This window comes from Nymphalis io, chromosome 30 (genome assembly GCF_905147045.1).
Source record: "Nymphalis io chromosome 30, ilAglIoxx1.1, whole genome shotgun sequence".
Classification (NCBI taxonomy): Eukaryota; Metazoa; Arthropoda; class Insecta; order Lepidoptera; family Nymphalidae; genus Nymphalis; species Nymphalis io.
In genome coordinates this window covers 5210868-5230015 of record NC_065917.1, presented here as the reverse complement: position 1 = coordinate 5230015, position 19148 = coordinate 5210868, and the positions used below count along the sequence as shown (strand labels likewise).

The 19148-nt window shown below is 37.5% G+C and overlaps 3 protein-coding genes across 4 annotated transcripts in view; 2 read left to right on the top strand and 1 right to left on the bottom strand.

Moving 5' to 3' along the window:
* The window catches only part of LOC126779939 (zinc finger protein 180-like), a 34080-nt gene extending 33099 nt beyond the window's left edge, over positions 1-981 (bottom strand). For both annotated transcript variants that reach the window (XM_050504150.1, XM_050504151.1), the window contains exon 1: positions 603-981. In XM_050504150.1, coding sequence (XP_050360107.1) covers positions 603-725 — 123 coding nt within the window. In that variant the 5' untranslated portion in view covers positions 726-981. The remainder of the gene's footprint in view (positions 1-602) is intronic.
* A 539-nt stretch (positions 982-1520) lies between these two features.
* On the top strand, positions 1521-11415 carry LOC126779993 (uncharacterized). The gene is made up of 3 exons (XM_050504229.1): positions 1521-1707; positions 2178-2300; positions 3577-11415. Exons 1-3 carry the CDS (start codon positions 1573-1575, stop codon positions 4666-4668), a joined length of 1350 nt encoding a protein of 449 aa, XP_050360186.1. The 5' UTR covers positions 1521-1572; the 3' UTR covers positions 4669-11415.
* Positions 11416-14584: 3169 nt separating this feature from the next.
* LOC126779920 (monocarboxylate transporter 12-B-like) overlaps positions 14585-19148 on the top strand; it is a 35926-nt gene continuing 31362 nt past the window's right edge. Inside the window, exon 1 of the mRNA XM_050504107.1 lies at positions 14585-14943. Coding sequence (XP_050360064.1) covers positions 14911-14943 — 33 coding nt within the window. The 5' untranslated portion in view covers positions 14585-14910. The remainder of the gene's footprint in view (positions 14944-19148) is intronic.

Genomic DNA, 19148 nt, shown 5'->3' with positions numbered 1-19148 from the left:
ATATATAACTATGACAGTATCATCGTGACTGATTTCCGCCACTGCCATTCTCAAGTGTTACAAGTCAACTGTACTAGAAATATTGTGCTTCAAATGATCAAGCAAAATAGCAAGAGCACTAAATGCCCTAAAAGTCTTATTCTTTGGCAAGTCAATTCCAATTGTTATAAGACTCAGATCACAATTTATTCTGCCAACAAATTTATATATTTTTTATGTGCATTGAATTTAACTATTTCTGATGATTAGGGTAAAGGTTGGCTGACCACATACTATCAAAATCAAGGCCATCTTTATCCTGTCACAGGCCCTTGAGCACGTGCCCAGTGGGAAAGAGGGGCCTAATCAAAATACCTATTTGTATTCTATTTACTAAGTTTCATTGAAAAAAAGGTAGGTATTATGGACAGCCAGTAGTAGCGATGTTCCTTTCACTTTATATTATGAAATAAATAAGAAGCACAATTATATAAACAACATTTTAGAGTAATTATGACTGAAGTTTTGCTCTCATTTCGGCCTCACTTTCTTTCGCGAAATGTCGAGGGTAATTTGAGATAAGCAACTCCAAATAGCTTATACGTAAAATTTAGTATACTCACTTCAATGTTCGTTATTTTTTCGTAAACATCTTGTAAATACGTATTATTAATGCATAACATTCGATTGTGTTCTTTTAAACATAGCCGACATAAGTTTTCGTTTATTTTCAGATGGTATTCCATTTTATTATTTATATAAAAACTATTACATTGTAATTTGCTTTTATTTTAAACTAAAATATATACATTACACATTCAAAAAAATAATTAAAAGTAATTCGTAATTATGCCGGTTACACGAAATGTTAACCATTTTGATTACGATTTAAAATATTATTGTCTCTATGAAAGTAACTGTTGTAATGTAATTTATTTTTCTTTATTTTATGCTATGAATTAACGGACATTTTGTATTGGAATATTATTAATGATTCAGTTACAAAATTATTATATTAACAACTTATCAAAAATTGTTTAACAACAATTAATAATGTCAAAGAATCATAGTTGGGTAAAGATTATACACAAGACGATCGGTGCGGACTGCCAAGTGAAATAATATTGATTTAGGTGCAATATGTACTGGCAAGATGGCGTGAGAGTTTTATATCAGACAAGCTACAATAAAGATTTAACTCATCGTCTTTTATAACCAATGTTAAATACTTTCACCAATCTTTATCTTTAGTTTACTAATGCATCGTAATACATAATATTCCCTTTTCCACGCACATTATTTTATTATTTTGGCAGCATTCGTAAACTGAATTTTGTATAATCATGCGTGATTAACAATTTCTACAGTTGAATTTGTGTTAAGCTTCTTTAATTAAAATAATGCTTTATTCTATACGCTTTAGTACAACTAAGGCGTTTTCCTTGCCAATGTAAAATTCCCTTAATGATTCTCTTAACTTTATTAATCATGGTAACATTAATTTTGATGTCAATATATTGACTGTACATGTTGATTGTTATCAATAATATTTTTGTTTTTTATCAGTAAAATTCTAAAAACAACTTTGTGGTAATGTCCGGCCAAACAGATATTTTGTTTAAAGATCTTACCTTAGTTTGCCGCGGATGTCTTCAATCGACGCGCGAAATGAAAAACATGTTCGAATTTGGTCTTGATGAGGATTTTTATAAGTTGACCAATATAAAGGTTTGTAACGAATAAATAATCATAATACAATACAATCTATATTTATTCCCTAATAAACTACTCAAAAGATCTAGCCTTGAAATCAATGTTGTATCTAACTAAGACTTAATTACTTAAGCTTAAACATATTTTTTTTCCTAAAACCTATGTCTTATTATTAGTAAAAAATTAAAATAATATTGCCTAAGTAAGTGCACAATCACAATAAGAGTAAAATAAGTGCACAGTCATATTGATGTTAGAAGAAAAATAAAGAAAAAATGTTAAAAAACATAACAATTTGCAAATGCTTTTTAGTGGAGTTGATACTTATGATAAACAATTTATCATAAGTATCAACTCCACTAAAAAGCGTGGTGAACGATCTAATAGTGTTGAAAACTTTTAATATTTAACAGATAAACTAACATTACTTGTTTATATATAGTATATTAAATTGTATTTTATGATATAATTTCAAATTATTTCAGATCAACAAAACGGATAATTTGTCAAAATTAATGTGCTCCGAATGTGAGAATGTTATCATAAAATGTAGAAACTTCCATGAGCAATGCAGTCAATCGGATTTTATTCTGAACGTTGTTTCCAAGGTATCATTTGTTTATATAATTATTGTATATCACTCACAGCACTATAATAGGTTATAGTTATAGTATAAAACACAAATTAAGCACATGAAAATTCAGTGGTGCTCGCCCGGGTTTGAACCCACGATCATCGGTTAAGATTCATGCGTTCTAACCACTAGGCTATCTCGGGTCATTTTTATAATTTGTCTAGTATTTAATGGTAAAGGAAAACATTGTGAGGAAACCTGCATGTGTCTAATTTCATTGAAATTCTGCCACATGTGTATTCTACCAACCCGTTTTGGAGCAGCGTGGTGGAATAAGCTCCAAATCTTCTTCTCAAAAGGGAGAGGAGGCCTTAGCCCAGCAGTGGGACATTAACAGGCTGTGACTGTGACTCTAGTATATAGGTTATTTTTCTCTGTACTTGATAATATGTTTTCAAAATTTCATGATTACTTATTAAGTGAATATATTACTAACAAATTAATTTTTTCATTTTTATATAAGTCAGGATTAAGTGTCTGTTGTATGTAGCGGTTTTTAAGTATTAAAAAAGAAATTATTTATGTCCTCGAATGATATAAATTTCTCATATTATAAATCAAGAATTGTAGAGTAAAAATTGGTTTTATTATATCCACTATACTCTTTTTTATTGCCCACACTTGTTTTTTGATAAATTTATTCAATGTGACGCCGTGACGGCATACGGCAAGACGCTTTCTTAAATATATATATTTTATAGTATATGATGGCAGGTGAGCCATATGGGCCACCTGATCGTAAGTGGTCACCAACGCCCATAGACATTGGCACTATAAGAAATGTTAACCATCGCTTACATCACCAATGCGCCACTAACCTTGGGAACTAAGATGTTATGTCCCTTGCGCCTGTAATTACACTGGCTCACTCACACTTCACACCGGAACACAACAATGTTTCGCGGTAGAATATCTGATGAGTGGGTGGTATCTACCCAGACGAGCTTGCAGACAGCCCTACCACAAGTGGTGCCCCATCCCTGCCGCCGCTCTGTATTCTCTTGTATGTGTGTTGCGTATACTATATATATATACTTTATTCTTTTATTATAGTATATATTTTTACGTCATGTCCTTTACCATATTCTTATTATAAGTCCAATAAGCTTTTCTACCAACCCGCATTGGAGCAGCGTGGTGGAATAAGCTCCAAACCTTCTCCTCAAATAGGGAGAGGAGGCCTTAGCCCAGCAGTGGGACATTTACAGGCTGTTACTAAGCTTTTAAAAATCAACTGTTCTTCATTTCAGAGACAGTCGCTCGATACAGCAGACAATACAAAATCATTAGATGATAATGTATCACAAAATACGATAACATATTTCTTGCACGATAAGAAGTTGATAATAAAAGTGACGGCACCAGACACAGATGCCAAGATAACGTATCACTGTACCCATGACTGTCCGGAGAGGTTTAAGAAGAAAACTGATCTCCTGCAGCATCTCATACGACGGCACAACATAGAAATGGACTTTGTCATCGAAGTCGAGTACTATTGCTCTATCGCGACCTGCCAGTATCACATAGATTCGACATCCGGTAAACATTTCACGGGCAGGAAGTACCTGAATCAGCACATTTCGAAAGTGCACAGAGAAAAAATTCTATGTCAGAATTGCTTATTGAATTTCCCTTGTAGTACAGATTTCAATCGTCATTTGAAAAACTGTTCGCTTTCCCATAAGTGTAAAGTGTGTGATAGGGAATTCAAGACGAATGAGCGTCTGCTCGTCCATCTGTTACGGAAACATCCGACGTTCCACAAGAAATACAAAATGGAGCGAAAAATCTGCAAGAAGATGTCCCAGGATATTGATATCGAGAAGTTCAAGGAGCAGGAGAATGTTCCAGAATACTGTGATAGTCCGACGAGGTCGTTCGCGACGCAGACTCTGAAATTAGACGAAAATATCAGGAACGATGTCGCGTTACCGTCTTGGCAACAAGAACAGACGAAGAAAGACGAAATATCGACACAGACGGTTTTCGAGGATTTGCTTTCGCTCAAATCGCAAACGAGCGAGGACGACTCGATATTCTACTCGGAAACAGTATCGTTGTCTGATATACAAACTCAGACCTTACCGCTCGAATTTGGTTTGAGTCGATCAAATAAAGAAACTGAAACTCAATCGCCAGATTTGAGTATAAAGGAAACTCAAACTTGCTTCTGTTTATACGATTCACTGAAGTCGAACTTCAAGTGCGGTGATCTTATGTCGAACACGGGAACGTTTTGTACGACTGAAACTCAAACTCTCGCACTCGAAACTGACTTACTCAGCTTCTCGTCCGCTCAAACTCAAACGTGTTTCGAGGATTCAAGGAAAGACTTTTGACAGTGGTTTTAATGCATAACATGCGTGGAAATTAGAGTGATTCATTAAGTTTGTTTATGGTTACGACCATAGATTAGGGAGGGGAGGACTTAATATTCGCTAATATATAGCCTATTCCAATTGAAGATCTAAAGATAAATCTTATATTTACTTATTCCATGCGATTTGTAATAGCTCTGCGATACTATATACTAGAAACAGTTCGCGATTAATATGTCTTTATTTATAACATTACATTATTCCACTTAACTACTTATATACACTTCATATTTACTTACAAAGTTCAAAAACACTTATCGACATCAAAATGACATATTATAGCGAATCCATATTGAACATCGTATGTCATAGATTATTCAATATCTCGACCAATGATATCACGTCAATTCAAGATTAATGTTTTTTTCTTTCTGAATGAGTATATGCTGTTGGCCTTACTGGCTTTTACAGCGTCACCGGGCGTTGTGGCGAGTACTAGTAGACTTGAAATTTGAGCCATCTCGGGCTCCGCGTGACGTCCATCCCGAGGGTGTCTCCTACGAGATCGCACCTCGGCTCGGGACGTAGTCGCTAGGGTGGAAAGCGCTTCGCTTTGCAAGAAGCATCACACTTTATCACGACCGGTTTCATGACGTCTCTAGTCGTGGACCTCGTTTCCGCCGGTGTATTTGTTAGTATCTTCCCTTTGAAGGGAGCATTTGCGACAGTTATTCTGTCGTCTTTATCGTCTAGGACGTGCATTGGACTGCGTCTGTGAGGGTTGTGTTGTTTTTTTTTTTTTTTTTTTTTTTTTCCTGAGTTAATGTGTGCTGTTGGCCCTATTGGCCTTTACAGCGTCACCGGGCGTTGGGGCGAGTACTAGACTCCGCCTTGAATTTCGAGCCGTCTCGGGCTCTACATGACGTCCATCCTGAGGATGTCTCCTACGAGATCGCACCTCGGCTTAGGACGTAGTCGGAGGGGAGGGAAGCGCTTCTATACGAAGCACCAAACTAGATCACGACCGATTTCGTGATGTCGCAAATCTGGGACCTCGTTTCCGCCGGCGGAAACGGTGTATGTGTGTCTTGTGTAGTGTTTTCCCTACGAAGGGAGCATTTGCGACAGTTATGCTGTCGTCTTTGTCATCAAGGACGTGCATTGGACGCCTGAGTCTGTGCGGGAGGTTACCTCTGAGGGAGGTATATGAGCAGGCCTGTGCTATCAGCGGATTGCTGTGTCGTTTAGCTCTCTCAAAATACGCCGTAGAGAGCATTTTGAGATACTTGGCGATCGAATCGATTTTGAGGTCCTTGTGAAGGTCAACGTTACGTATGTACCATGGCGAGTTGGTAGCGATACGAAGAAAGCGATTTTGAATCATCTGCAGACGTTTGATCTGACACGGTGAGCAGTGGGCAAAGACAGGGCTCGCATAGGTCATTATGGGACGTATGAAGGTTTTGTACAATGTCGTCTTATTTCTAAGGGACATTTTACTCCTCCCACATAGCATCACATACAGTCTTCCTAGTACGAACGCTGCCCTGTTACGTACCCTTTTGATGTGGGACTGGAAATTGAGTCTCCTATCGAGTGTGACTCCTAAGTATTTAACTTCGGATTTCCACGGGATAGGTTGGTCGAACAGGGTTATGTTTCCCGGGTTGGCCATATGATTCCTAATATATATAGGATTGCGGGTGAAGTGTACTGCTACACTTTTATCCGGATTAACTTCGATTCTCCACTTCCGGAACCAATCGCCTAGTGCGTTGACCGCGGATTGGAGACGCTTTGTCATGACTGCCGTCGAAGGCGTGGTTGTATATAAGGCGGTATCGTCCGCGAAGAGGGCTAAGTTAACCCTTTGGGTTGGGTTTGGAATATCATTCGTGAATAACGAATAGAGTATCGGGGATAGTGCGGAGCCTTGAGGGACTCCTGCCCTGATGGGGCGAGGTGATGACAAGGTGCCTTCAACTCTGTAGCGGAAAGTACGATTCGTCAAGTAGTCTCGTATGATGAGAACGAGTCTGTCTGGCAATCCGAGAGTGTATAGTTTATATAATAAACCATTGTGCCAGACTTTGTCGAATGCTTTCGCTACATCGAAGAATAGGGCACCCGTGGAGGTGGTTCTACCGATGGCGAAACCCTTAAGTATGTCTTCCGTTAGGCGGTGGACCTGATTGACGCACGAGTGCCCGGCTCTAAAGCCGAACTGCTCGTTAATTTGAATCTGATTGGCCCCTACGTGGGCTTTGATTCTTGCGAGGATAACTCTCTCGTAGACCTTTCCGAGAGTGTTGAGGAGGCTAATGGGTCGATAGCTCGTGGGTTGATTCCTGGGTTTCCCTGGTTTAGGGATTCCTATGACTATGGCTTCTTTCCATTGGTCTGGAAAGGAGCATCCTGCCAGAAGGGCGTTGAATATTAGCACGAGAAGTGCTATTAGTTGTTGCGGGAGGCGCTTAATGGCTTTATTACTGATCCGGTCCGCACCGGGCGATTTTTTGACTTGTAATTTCTTGACTATCGATTCGATCTCCTCGACTGATGTCGGTGACAACGGTTCGTCCGTTGGTGGCACAGAGCTGATATTATCTATTAATGTGTCGACCTTTAAGAGGTGTTCCGGGTCTACCGCTTGGTTGCTCGGTGAGCATTGCGTTTCTAAGCTATCGGCTAAGCACTCGGCCTTATCCAAGTCGTCTGTTGCGGGCGGGAGATTCGGGCGTAACAAAGGAGGCATGTTCGCGGCTCGTTCGCCTTTGAGGGATCTCGGCATCGTCCAGAACGCTGTGTGCGATGGTTTGATTTCCCCTAGGCGAGTACCGTAATTATCATCACGGAATTCGCTGAAACGGGCTTTGACGTCCCTCTGAAGGGCCCAGAGTTTCCTCCGGTTTTCTGGTGATGGAAACGCGTCATGAGCTCGTGTGGCGGCGTTTTTCCGAGTGATAAGATCTTTTAAGTCTTCAGGGAGCTCCCAACGCTCGTTAGGGCGAATTTCGACCTCCCTGGAGCACATGTCTATTTTGTCGCGTATGTGGGTCGTGAGTTTAATCGCGGCCGCTTTTGCAACGTCTACTGTGTCAATTCTGTCTGGGATATCTTTTAGAGGCTGAGAATCTAAGGACTGGACTTGCTGTGTGAATTTATGCCAGTCTATAATCGTTTTAATAGGACGGTTAAGTGGATCATCCGGCCCTAGCTCTACTAAGACTGGGCGGTGATCTGAGTCTAACTCGGATAGTGCTTCGATTGAACGTAACTGCAAGGTCACGCCTTTCAATAATACTATGTCGAGTACGTCTGGTTTATCTCTGCGGTTCTCCGAGAGTGGGAACCGAGTGGGTGTCGTAGGAGCAATGACGGCAAAATTGTGCGACATACGGTGAGACAAACGATCTAATGTTTTACCTCTAGCATTTGTTTGGAGTGAATTCCAGTTGGGGTGTTTACTGTTTAGGTCGCCGGCTAAAATGACCGCGCTACCCATTGATAGAAGTGACTTAAGGTTATTTTCTAGGAGTTGTTTCGTCGGTGAGAGGTAAACAGAGGCTAGGATAACGGGCTGATGGCCCGTCATACTTAGCTGACAGATTGACGCTTCGATGTTGGTGAGCGGTGGGGTGTCGAGTGGCAGGCAGTGAAGTGACCTTCTATAGTAAATAACCGTACCACCTTTAGCGGAGATACGATCGTTTCTGATGATGCGGTAATTCGCGATGTTCGGATCGCGAACGTTGGGTTTGAGAAACGTCTCTTGCACTAGCATGACGTCGACGGGATGGTTGCGTAAGAAATCGCGGACTAGATCGATTTGTTGGATAAGACCGTTTGCGTTGAACGTTATGACGGTCAGGGCGCGAGGCTTTATCCTAGCGTTGGCCATTGAGCTTGGTGAGTGCGTTCATCTGAGTGAACAGCGATGCATATTTTACGAGCAGGCATACAAAGTTACCTGGGTCTGCCGAGTACTCATCCAAGAATTGTTGGATGCCATCTAAGTCAATTTTGCCGCATAACGTGGCAAATTGTTTTAGGTTCGCCATGTCCCGTTCTTGGGAACGCGGCTGTTGACTGTAGTTTGCGCGCGGCGCAAGTGGACGCGGAGGTGCCTCTGTGGTCTTACGGACCATAGGCAGTGGTTTTTCCCAAGCGCCTTTGTTGGTAGCCTGAGGGGCTGGTTGTGTTGTTTATTTGTAATAGGTGTGTATAGTTAGTAACGAACATCTAGCCAGCGCGATTCAGGAATTTGATATATTGAATCAGCGCCATCTATCGGTACCGGGCTGTAACATTTTAAATTAAAGTTTTAGTCGTAAATATTCTTTAACAATAATGAGGTAAGAGATTCGAGTTTAAATCAATAAGTGTTCCGTAAGTAAATAATAATGAATATATAAATGAATCCTTTTTTGATGTGTAAACATCTTAGTGATCGGTACATGGTATAATTATAAGTACATAACGAATATAAGTGTATAAAGCAGTGGCGGATTTACAAATTTTCAAGTTATAAGTTCTTGCTGCCCTTGCCTCTACAACTGTCATATTTTTACATGCCAGTCCTACTAATGTTGGGGGTGTTTATTTTCTCGCTGGAAATACGCGTTACGCGTTTCTCCCATATGTGTATGAGGATATGCGGGAGTCACCGTTAGGGGGCGGCGAACGGCCTGTTTTACTCTAGAAAGTGGAATTTTGCTGAACCGTCAAATGTACAATGACAAGTCATCAGCAAAATTTGTTGCCGACTGTCTGTAAAACATCAGAAAACCATCAAGAAGAAATCTTTTTGATTCCTTTGAGCCGCCAAATTTGTCGCCCCAAAAATCTGCCGCCCTAGGCTGACGCCTACTCAGCTGCTGGTAAATCCGCCACTGGTATAAAGTATTTGATCTCCCTATTCGATGGTCAGAATAGCCACTGAAATACACCGTATCTGTTTGATGGGCATAAATTCGAGTAAGTAACTCATAGTTAGTTAATAGTGATAAAAACACACGCACACAGGCGCACAAACATACCACACATATGCGATACCCAATACATCTAAGTGACTTGTTGCTTGTTAGTTAAGTTTTAAGTGGCACATACTCCCTACATCAAAGTGTACAAGGGCGTTGTGATCCCTAAGATCCAGCTTAAGACCCTTAAGCCGAGATGGCCTAGTGGTTAGAACGCGTGACTTAGCCAATGATCGAGGGTTTAAACCCGGGCAAGAACACTGAGTATTCATGTGCTTTATTTGTGTTTTATATATTATTCGTCTTGTGCTTAACGGTGAAGGAAAACATCGTGAGGAAACCTGCAAGAGTCTTATTTCATTGAAATTCTGCCACATGTGTATTATATCATCCTGCATTGGAGCAGCGTGGTGAAATAAACTCCAAACCTTCTCAAAAGGGAGAGGAGGCCTTAGCCCAGCAGTGGGAAATCAAGGTAAAAGCGCCCTTGGAAAAACATATGAAACTATATATCATGCTAGCAATACAATATTTTATATATTTTTGCTTATCATTTTTTTTTATTATTATTATTATTTATAAAAGGGTGAGTGAGCCAGTTTACGAGCACAAGGGACATAACATCTTAGTTGTCAAGGTTGGTGGAGCATTGGCGACGTAAGGGATGGTTAATATTTCTCACAGCGCCAATGTCTATGAGCGGTGGTGATCACTTACCATCAGGTGGCCCATATGCTCGTCCACCTTCCTATTCTATAAAAAAAAAACAATACAGGGTAAGCAACCCTAAATTATCAAGCGCTTAATAAATAAAAAATGTATACATATACTGTAATTTTGTTTCGGTGTTGTGTATTATTATATGTTTAACGTATATAGCATTTCATTATGTAAAAGAAATGTATTAAATATAGATATTATATCATATAAGCTAAAATATAATAATTTATAAAAAAGTTATATCAAATCGAAAATAGTTTTTCGAACACTATCAATGACTCGCCGATAACTCGAACGCACGTGACGTCATAATGTCCAATTTGCGGCTGCTACAGAACGCAGTAACAGTATTAGAGCTATTCTGTAAGAAAGAACTCGAAACTCATCATCGAAAACGGTCGTGAAATATCAAAGAGTGATATGTGATATCGCCCGTAATAATCAAAGCATTTCAACAATACACGCGAATTACGTTCGCAGCGGTCAGGAGTTAGAAAAAAACCGAATAATTATCAATTATTTATTATTAATATATTATATTAATACAATAATTGTTTTATAACTAACGACTGCTTTACTCGAAGTGGGAATCAAGAGTGAATAAAATAATGTTACAATTAATAAAATTAAAACAATGGGGCATTGAAAGGCTAATAACGTGACGGCCAACTCGTGAGGTGGTCGCCTGGGAAGCTTCCATCAGTTTGGTACGTCATATTCGTGGGATTAGAGTTCCGTAACTCGCGTCAAAATAGTATATTACCATAAGTCAACATTTCACGTGTAAGCAATGAAGTGGGTTCTTACAGAATCGCACTCCATTTCCTGTGATTTTGTTTATAATTTATTTAATCGCTTTCTTATCTTCATTAACATTATGACGTCACAAACATGGCGGCCATTCGTTTCGACTTTTACACGTGATATTTTTTTAATTGATTTATAATTAAGTATATAGTTTTACTTTTTATATGCGTTTTGTTTTATTTGATTTATGATTATTGAAATCGATTAATTGATTGTACAGTATCTGTCAAAATTTCTAGTCTGAAGAAGAGTTTTTGAATTAAAACTTTGTATTGTAATACTTTATATTGATATTAAATAAATATTTTTACTATATATGACTTTTTAATATTTACACTAATAATAATAGTCCTCCAGACCTCTTATCTCAAGAGAGATTAGCCAACTACGCAGGAGATATTATAGTGCACAAGCGTGTGCGCAAACACAGGTGCACTCTCTATTCCCTAACTCTCATAATCCGATGCGACGGCAATCCGACACGACCGGAAAGAGTTCAGGCGCAGGACCAACGGCTTTACGTGCATTCCGAGGCACGGGAGTACACACTTCCAAATTCCAGACTCCGGGCTGCTACTGAGAATTTTCTGACAGAAAAACCCAATAACTTTGTATTGGCCCGACATGGGAATTCAACCCAGGACCTCCTGGTCAGCGGCCTTATATCTAGCCATAGACCAAGGACTTTATTACTATTCATATATATCTCAGTTAAGTAGGTAAGACATAAATAGTAGACAAGGCTTACCGTGTCTGTGTGTGTTTTATTATTTTACTGCGGAACCCTAAATAGTGACTAACGTTCTTAATATAGTTACAATATTATAGGACAGAGACGCACAAAAATCTATGCTATTTGAAGCTAAACAATATACGAGTGAAGATATATGACAATAAATCAATATTTTTATATATAAATGAATCTGTTTGTTCGTATAACTTTAAAATGTTTAAAGTTCTCCGTTAGATTCACTGATTTTAGAGGACGGAAAAACAAGAGACAAATGGCAGGAAACCGTTTTTATTTTTTATTGTTCTATTTCTCTCATAATCCGATGGGACGGCAATCCGACACAACCGGAAAGAGTTCAGGCGTAGGACCAACGGCTTTACGTGCTTTCCGAGGCACGGGAGTGTACACACTGAAGAATTTTCGGATGGAAAATTGAAAAACTTTTTATTGGCCCGGCCTGGGCTTTGAACAAAAGTCCTCTGGCTCTACGGCCTTACATCTAGCCACTAACCAACGAGGCAGTCATATACACTAATACTATAAATGCGAAAGTAACTATGTTCGTCTGTTACGCTTTCACGACTAAACCACTGAACCGATTTTGATAAAATTTGGTATGAAACGAGCTTGAACCCCAAAGAAGAACAAAGATTACTACATCATTACACTTACATTACATTTTTACTGGTGGTAGGGCTTTGTGCAAGCTCGTCTGGGTAGGTACCACCTACTCATCAGATATTCTACCGCAAAATAGCAGTACTTGGTATTGTTGTGTTACGCTTTGAAGAATGAGTGAGCCAGTATAATTACAGGCACAATGGACATAACATCTTAGTTCCCAAGGTTGGTGGTACATTGGTGATGTAAGCTATGGTTAACATTTCTTACAATGCCAATGTCTGGGCGTTGGTGACCACTAACCCTTAGGTGGCCCATATGCTCGTCTTGTTGTGCCTTCCTATTCTATAAAAAAAATCCCCAAAACGCCGGAAAAGTCATGAGCGATACGTCATGTTATATAATTATATATAATAGGAAGGCCGAATGAAAATGAACGAATAAGCCATTTGATGATAATGAGCTGGTCACTCAAAGGCACTAGTAAATGATTGATGCTTATATAATAATTGGAGTCGGCCAAAAAGCCGAGTTGGCCCTGTGGTAAGAACGCGTGAATCTTAACCGATGATCGTGGGTTCAAACCCGGGCAAGCACTACTGAATTTTCATGTGCTTAATTTGTGATTATAATTCATCTCGTGCTTTACGGTGAAGGAAAACATCGTGAGGAAACCTGCATGTGTCTAATTTCACTGAAATTCTGCCACATGTAAATTCTACCAACCCGCATTGGAGCAGCGTGGTGGAATAAGCTCCAAACCTTCTCCTCAAAAAGAGGAGAGGAGGCCTTTAGCCCAGCAGTGGGACATTCACAGGCTGTTACGGTACGGTTATATAATAATGTAACTTTAACTGCCTTATAATAAAAAATATTTAATAGTACGAATGTCATTACTACATTACATTAATCAATAAATTACGACTTACAAATACTGCCCAGCCCTGACTGTAAGTACTGTCATTAAGTGTTTGAAATGATACGGAAAAAAACAGGCACGGGGCGTGCGGTTAAATACATGGCAGGTGGTTATGTACTCAATGATTAGCAACATGGCCGACCTCTGCGCTTTTATATACGTATATATAAAATTTATTTTATTCTACAATATAACAAAAATATCTTGTACATATTATAATACATTAAATACACTTTGAGCTATCTGACAAATTATCGTCTTATGGATGAATAAGAATAATGGTGTACAAAAAACGTTCGTATCGTAATATTCTATTGATTTATCCGGCGCATGCCAGTAAAGCGTCCAGTTGGCATGATGAACAATCGTCATCATATTTCAGATTATTTACACATTAAAATTAAAAAAAAAAAAAATTACACAAAACTTTATTGAATTATACACTAAAACCTTCCTTATGAATCAATTCTTCCCTTGGTGAAAACCGTATTAGAAGCTGTTCGGTAGTTTATGTGTTTATCGCGTACATACAGACAGACATGCATACGCAGCGGGGGCACTTTTTGCGATGTGATATCGGTGCGCTTAGGGGTTGGTATTTATTTAATCCGTACAATAATAAAATTTATTGATTTTCTTTAATTATATATTATTTCAATTAGGTACACATATAAATACCTTTACTAAGCCTCAGAATCAAATTAATTCTTATGTCAAAATTATTTTACCCGTAACATATATCCTAAAGTATATTACCTAAGTACAAATATATCTTTAATTACAATCGTAACAGACACACAAACAAGAGTTAAGTACTCATTTACAGTATTATTCAGATATAAGATTGAAAGGAAAGGTGTTGCAAGGTCTGTGCGGAAATCAATACCCGCCAAGCTAAGCAAACAAAATAAGTTACATAAGAATTAATTGAAAAAATATGAAATTATTAATATATACTAAATTACCGTGATTAAAAAAATTCTAAAAGCGATTTAATTATAAATATATGAACATGCAACATTAAAAAGTTTCGGTAACAGAGAAAATAAGGAATGACTATTTAGTTTGCAGCGAGAACTTCAACTCAATTATTGATTGGCTGTTTAGCGCATGCGCTTTGCGCGGACACAGTACAACTAATAATACCGCTGACACAAACCTCTGCGGACGTCCGGAAAGCGAAATAAAAAAAAAACTAAATAATATCAAAGAAAATATTTAAAAAAATATATACTATTACAAAAAATGTTCTGTATTTTACCGTGAGAAAAATAATAAAAGATTTTTATTCAATTTTTTCTATTGAGTAGTGATTTAAAAAAAGTAAAAACGGCTACCCTAAAGTTATATTACGCAAAACCAATGTATTTAGCGGCGGATGCCGTACGCGAAACAAGAATTGTGTTAAGGCTCGAATCAACGGAATCTGAGGACCACTTTAATAGTATTTGTTCTTCAATACCAGCGCCTCCAGATATTGAAACATGTCATTGCCAAGAGAATTTATTTTTAACAAGGTAAGTTTTTATTTTTTATTTAAAACGAATTTAAGGCTGTATGAAGTGTGATTGTTTTCAGTTTTTATAATAATTTTTATTGACTGTCATTATATATAAAAAAAAAAAGAAACGAATGCTATTTTTTAATTAAAAAAAAATCTATCTTGCGGTTAATTACCATACCATATAGATAAACGTCATAATAGAAAAATAACAATTGAATTTTAAAATCAAATTTAATAAAGCGTATTTAAAAAATATAGTATTTTTTTAATATATTGTAATATAATACATTTTAATGTTTTGTTAAAAGAAATAGACAATGCAATGTTATGTAATAAGGTGTATTTAAATGATGCTGATTATTTCAATGCATCTATTTCCGGGTTCTTATTAAATACATAATTCATGTATTAAATAATGTTAAGCAATTACACAGTCCGTGAATTACGGTGAAGGAAAACATCGTTAGGAAACCTGCATGTGTATAATTTTACTGAAATTCTGCACACATGTATATTCCACCAAGCCGCACTTGAGTAGCGTGATGGAATAAGTTCCAAACGTTTTCCTCAAAAAGGGAGAGGAGGCCTTTAGCCCAGCAGTGGGACATTCACAGACTGTTATGGAATTACACAGTCAGTTAAATACTAACGATGGTGTATAAGGGGATTGAAATACGACTTTGTCAATTTATTCCCAACATTTGTTCGCGACTAGGTCATAAATATGAATTAACATAATTAAACGAATTTCAAGTTTCATCTTTAGTATAAAAATACTCTTATTTTTTAATGATAATAATTAAGCTTGGCAAAAGCTTGTATTTGTGCTAATCGTTTCCCGGCTTTGCACGGGTATATAAGAAGAAAAATGTATTTTGGATAGGATTTGTGTAAAATACGTTCTTAGTGAGCGTCTGCGTCGTAGAAGGAGTAACTGTGACAAATTTCAAGTCAATCTGGCAGATAGTTTAGGAGATCTCCTGATGAGTGGTATTTCGCTCATATATATATATTATTATAATTATATATATATATATATATATAATTATATATATATATATATATAATTATAATAACTGATTGAATGTCCTACTGACCGACTTCGATCACGGCGGCCAATTTCAAAGGACTAAACAACTGTAGGGAATATTATTCCTGGATGTGTTATCTTTCTACCTCATAGTATGACGAGTCAATCTACCACGAAAAGAGTGAGTCATGCGAATGCTTTACGTACTTGCTAAACTTGAAACTGGACTCATATTGAGAGTTTATTGGCAGAATAAACTAATACCTTTTTATTGTCCTGATCCTGTCGGGAGTTAAAAAAAATTTACTAAAATTGTGTCTGTAATTAATCTCGTGTTCGACGGTGAATGAAAACATCGTGAGTTTTTGCTACACATTATGTAATAATGCCACATGTTTATGTACCAAATCTCCTACTCAAGTTTCCCTATAACATAGCCTGACAGTACGACATCAGTCTGGGGACCAATTCTACTAAAAAATTGCCACTTTATCGCAATCGAATTGAAGCGCAATCGTTGCCGTTTATCCGTTTTCCTATTATTTAATTTAATTATCGACTATTGATATAAAAGTTAACAATTAAGTTTGGTTTTGACACAACGGTATATGTTAACATCATATCGGTTCGGTTCCGTTTGGATAAATAAAGAACAGTCAAAGTTGGATTGGAATTTAATTTGGAACGCATCGTAAATTTTATAGATTATTGGCTCCTTATTATATTAAATATCGACAAAGATAAATTGTTTTACGTACGTATGTTTGTATACATTTTATATAACTGAAAAATAAATATAATAATAATAATATCCTGGGACATTTTTCACACACGGCCATCTGATCCCAAATTAAGCTTGTACAAAGCTTGTGCTATGGAAACCAGACAACTGATATACTACATATACTACTTTTTTTTTTTGTAAATACATACTTATATAGATAATTACACCCAGACTCAGGACAAACATTCATGTTCATGCACACAAATGTCTGTCCTAGGTGGGAATCGAACCCACAACCTTCGGCGTGAAAGGCAAGTGTTCTAACAACCACGCCAACCGGCTCGTCTTTGTTATTATACTCTAGTGTTTATAGCTTTCATTACAGGAAGTGGAAAAATGTCAGCATCGTTTATTTATTAATTAATCAAAAACAAAACTCATGTTTCATGGAAGTATTATTAGAGAATACTTTCATGGTCTTCTAGGTGGGTCGTTATAATTAAAAATGGTTTTTAAAGCAATTACTCTATATTTAATTATAATTAAAAAGGCTATAAAATTCGAGGGATTCAAATCCAATCCCAACAATATCCTGAGATACATATTCTGGATCAATAAGGTTTAGTGGACATTATAGTATATATAGTGGATTTTAGTAGTAAAAAATATCGCCGTTAAAAACAAAAAATAAAAAGGAACGAATTTAAATATTTAAGTGTATTGAATAAACAAATATGAAGCAAAATAAATAAAAACATAGTGTTTAGATAATTAAATAAATATATTTTTCTCATTATTTTAATATATAGCAATTAGCAACGAAATATATACGCGCTACATACAAGGAAGTAGGGACCGGTGGCGGTGATGGTGCATGGTGGTATTGGAGAGTGTCCTGTCGTTTCTCGTCACGGTATAGAAGTAGGTCCTGTTCTCAAGACGTGCGAATATGTCTTACATCAAAATATTTGTAGTTAGCTATGATAGATTCGATAATTAATCTTTTCTGTTTTTTAAGAATTGACTTGAGCCGAGATGGCCTAGTGGTTAGAACGCGTGAATCTTAACCGATGATCGTGGGTTCGAACCCGGGCAAACACCACTGAATTTTCATGTGCTTAATTTGTGATTATAATTCATCTCGTGCTTGACGGTGAAGGAAAACAACATGAGGAAACCTGCGTGTGTCTAATTACATTGAAATTATGTCACTTGTGTGTTCTACCAACCCGCATTGGAGCAGCGTGGTGGAATAAGATCTAAACCTTCTCCTCAACGAGGGAGAGGAGGCCTTAGCCCAGCAGCGGGACAGCATTACAGGCTTTTACTGTTAGAATTGACTTGGTGGTAGGGCCAAGGCCCAAGTGCAAGCACGTCTGGGTAGCTATCGCCCGAATGGGTAAATCGTTAGGTGGTATATACACAAGCTGTCGCTCTCGGCTATACCCGCGTCTGATGGATAGTTAGGTAGCCTGTGTGTTAAGTCAGCGTATGAGCTTTTCAAATTGTCATCTAAATTAGTTCAGTAGTTTTTGCGTGAAAGAGTAACAAACACCCATTCTCACAGCCTTTTTTTATAGAATAGGAAGGCGAACGAGCATATGGGCCACCTGATGGTAAGTGGTCACCAACCATACATTAGACATTGGCATTGTAAGAAATGTTAACCATCGCTTACATCACCAATGCGCCACCAACCTTGGGAACCCTAAAGAATTATACACCTAAACTTTCACAAATCACTCCGTTCATTAGTGAAAACCGTTTGAAAATCCATTGGGTGGTTTTTGAGTGTATCGCGTTCAGACAGGCAGAAAGGACGAAGAAGGCGAATTTGTTTGAAAATATAAAATGCAAATATAATTGACGATTGCGTGATGGTACTTGGATGAATATTACGTACAATATCAATGCGCTACCGTACTTGGGAAGTCTTATATAACCTTTTTCTTTGTCAAATATATAGGAAAAGATTGAACGACATTCAGTCGCCAATAAAATGCATACGCGAATGAATGAGAGAGACAAAGCGATACGGTCAGAAGTCTGTTTGTTATTACAAGTATCGTTACTCCCTTAGTAGGTAGCCCATATTGTAAAAGAACGTTTAATTCAAATTTGGAATGCAGAACAGATATTGCGTGCATAGATAAATGAAAACAAAAAGGGTTGCCAGCTTAAGAACAATGAAATCCTCAAAAGCTTTGTTTTCTAGATTTAATTGCAAAAAAATGTGTCACGCATAATCAGCTTATTTTTCTTTGATCTGACTGTGACGTGTTCTCTGGAAAGAAATGTTAATGCGTAGGCGGCAGTGTATTTGGCGTAGGCGTTAGTTATTCAGCTGCGAGAAATTGCCAGACCGGTGTAGTTTTTACTCGGAGGCTTTTTTTTATTTAATTCGATGACGCAGTAAGATTAGGTATTTTAAATATTTAATAAAATAATATTAGTGTACTTTTAT

Bases quoted from the DNA above. Each gene is read 5' to 3' on its own strand.
- LOC126779993 (XM_050504229.1), top strand. From the start codon at position 1,573: ATGTCCGGCCAAACAGATATTTTGTTTAAAGATCTTACCTTAGTTTGC. The intron at 1,708-2,177 runs GTTTGTAACGAA...AAATTATTTCAG, and splicing joins ATAAGTTGACCAATATAAAG to ATCAACAAAACGGATAATTT. The intron at 2,301-3,576 runs GTATCATTTGTT...TCTTCATTTCAG, and splicing joins TTCTGAACGTTGTTTCCAAG to AGACAGTCGCTCGATACAGC.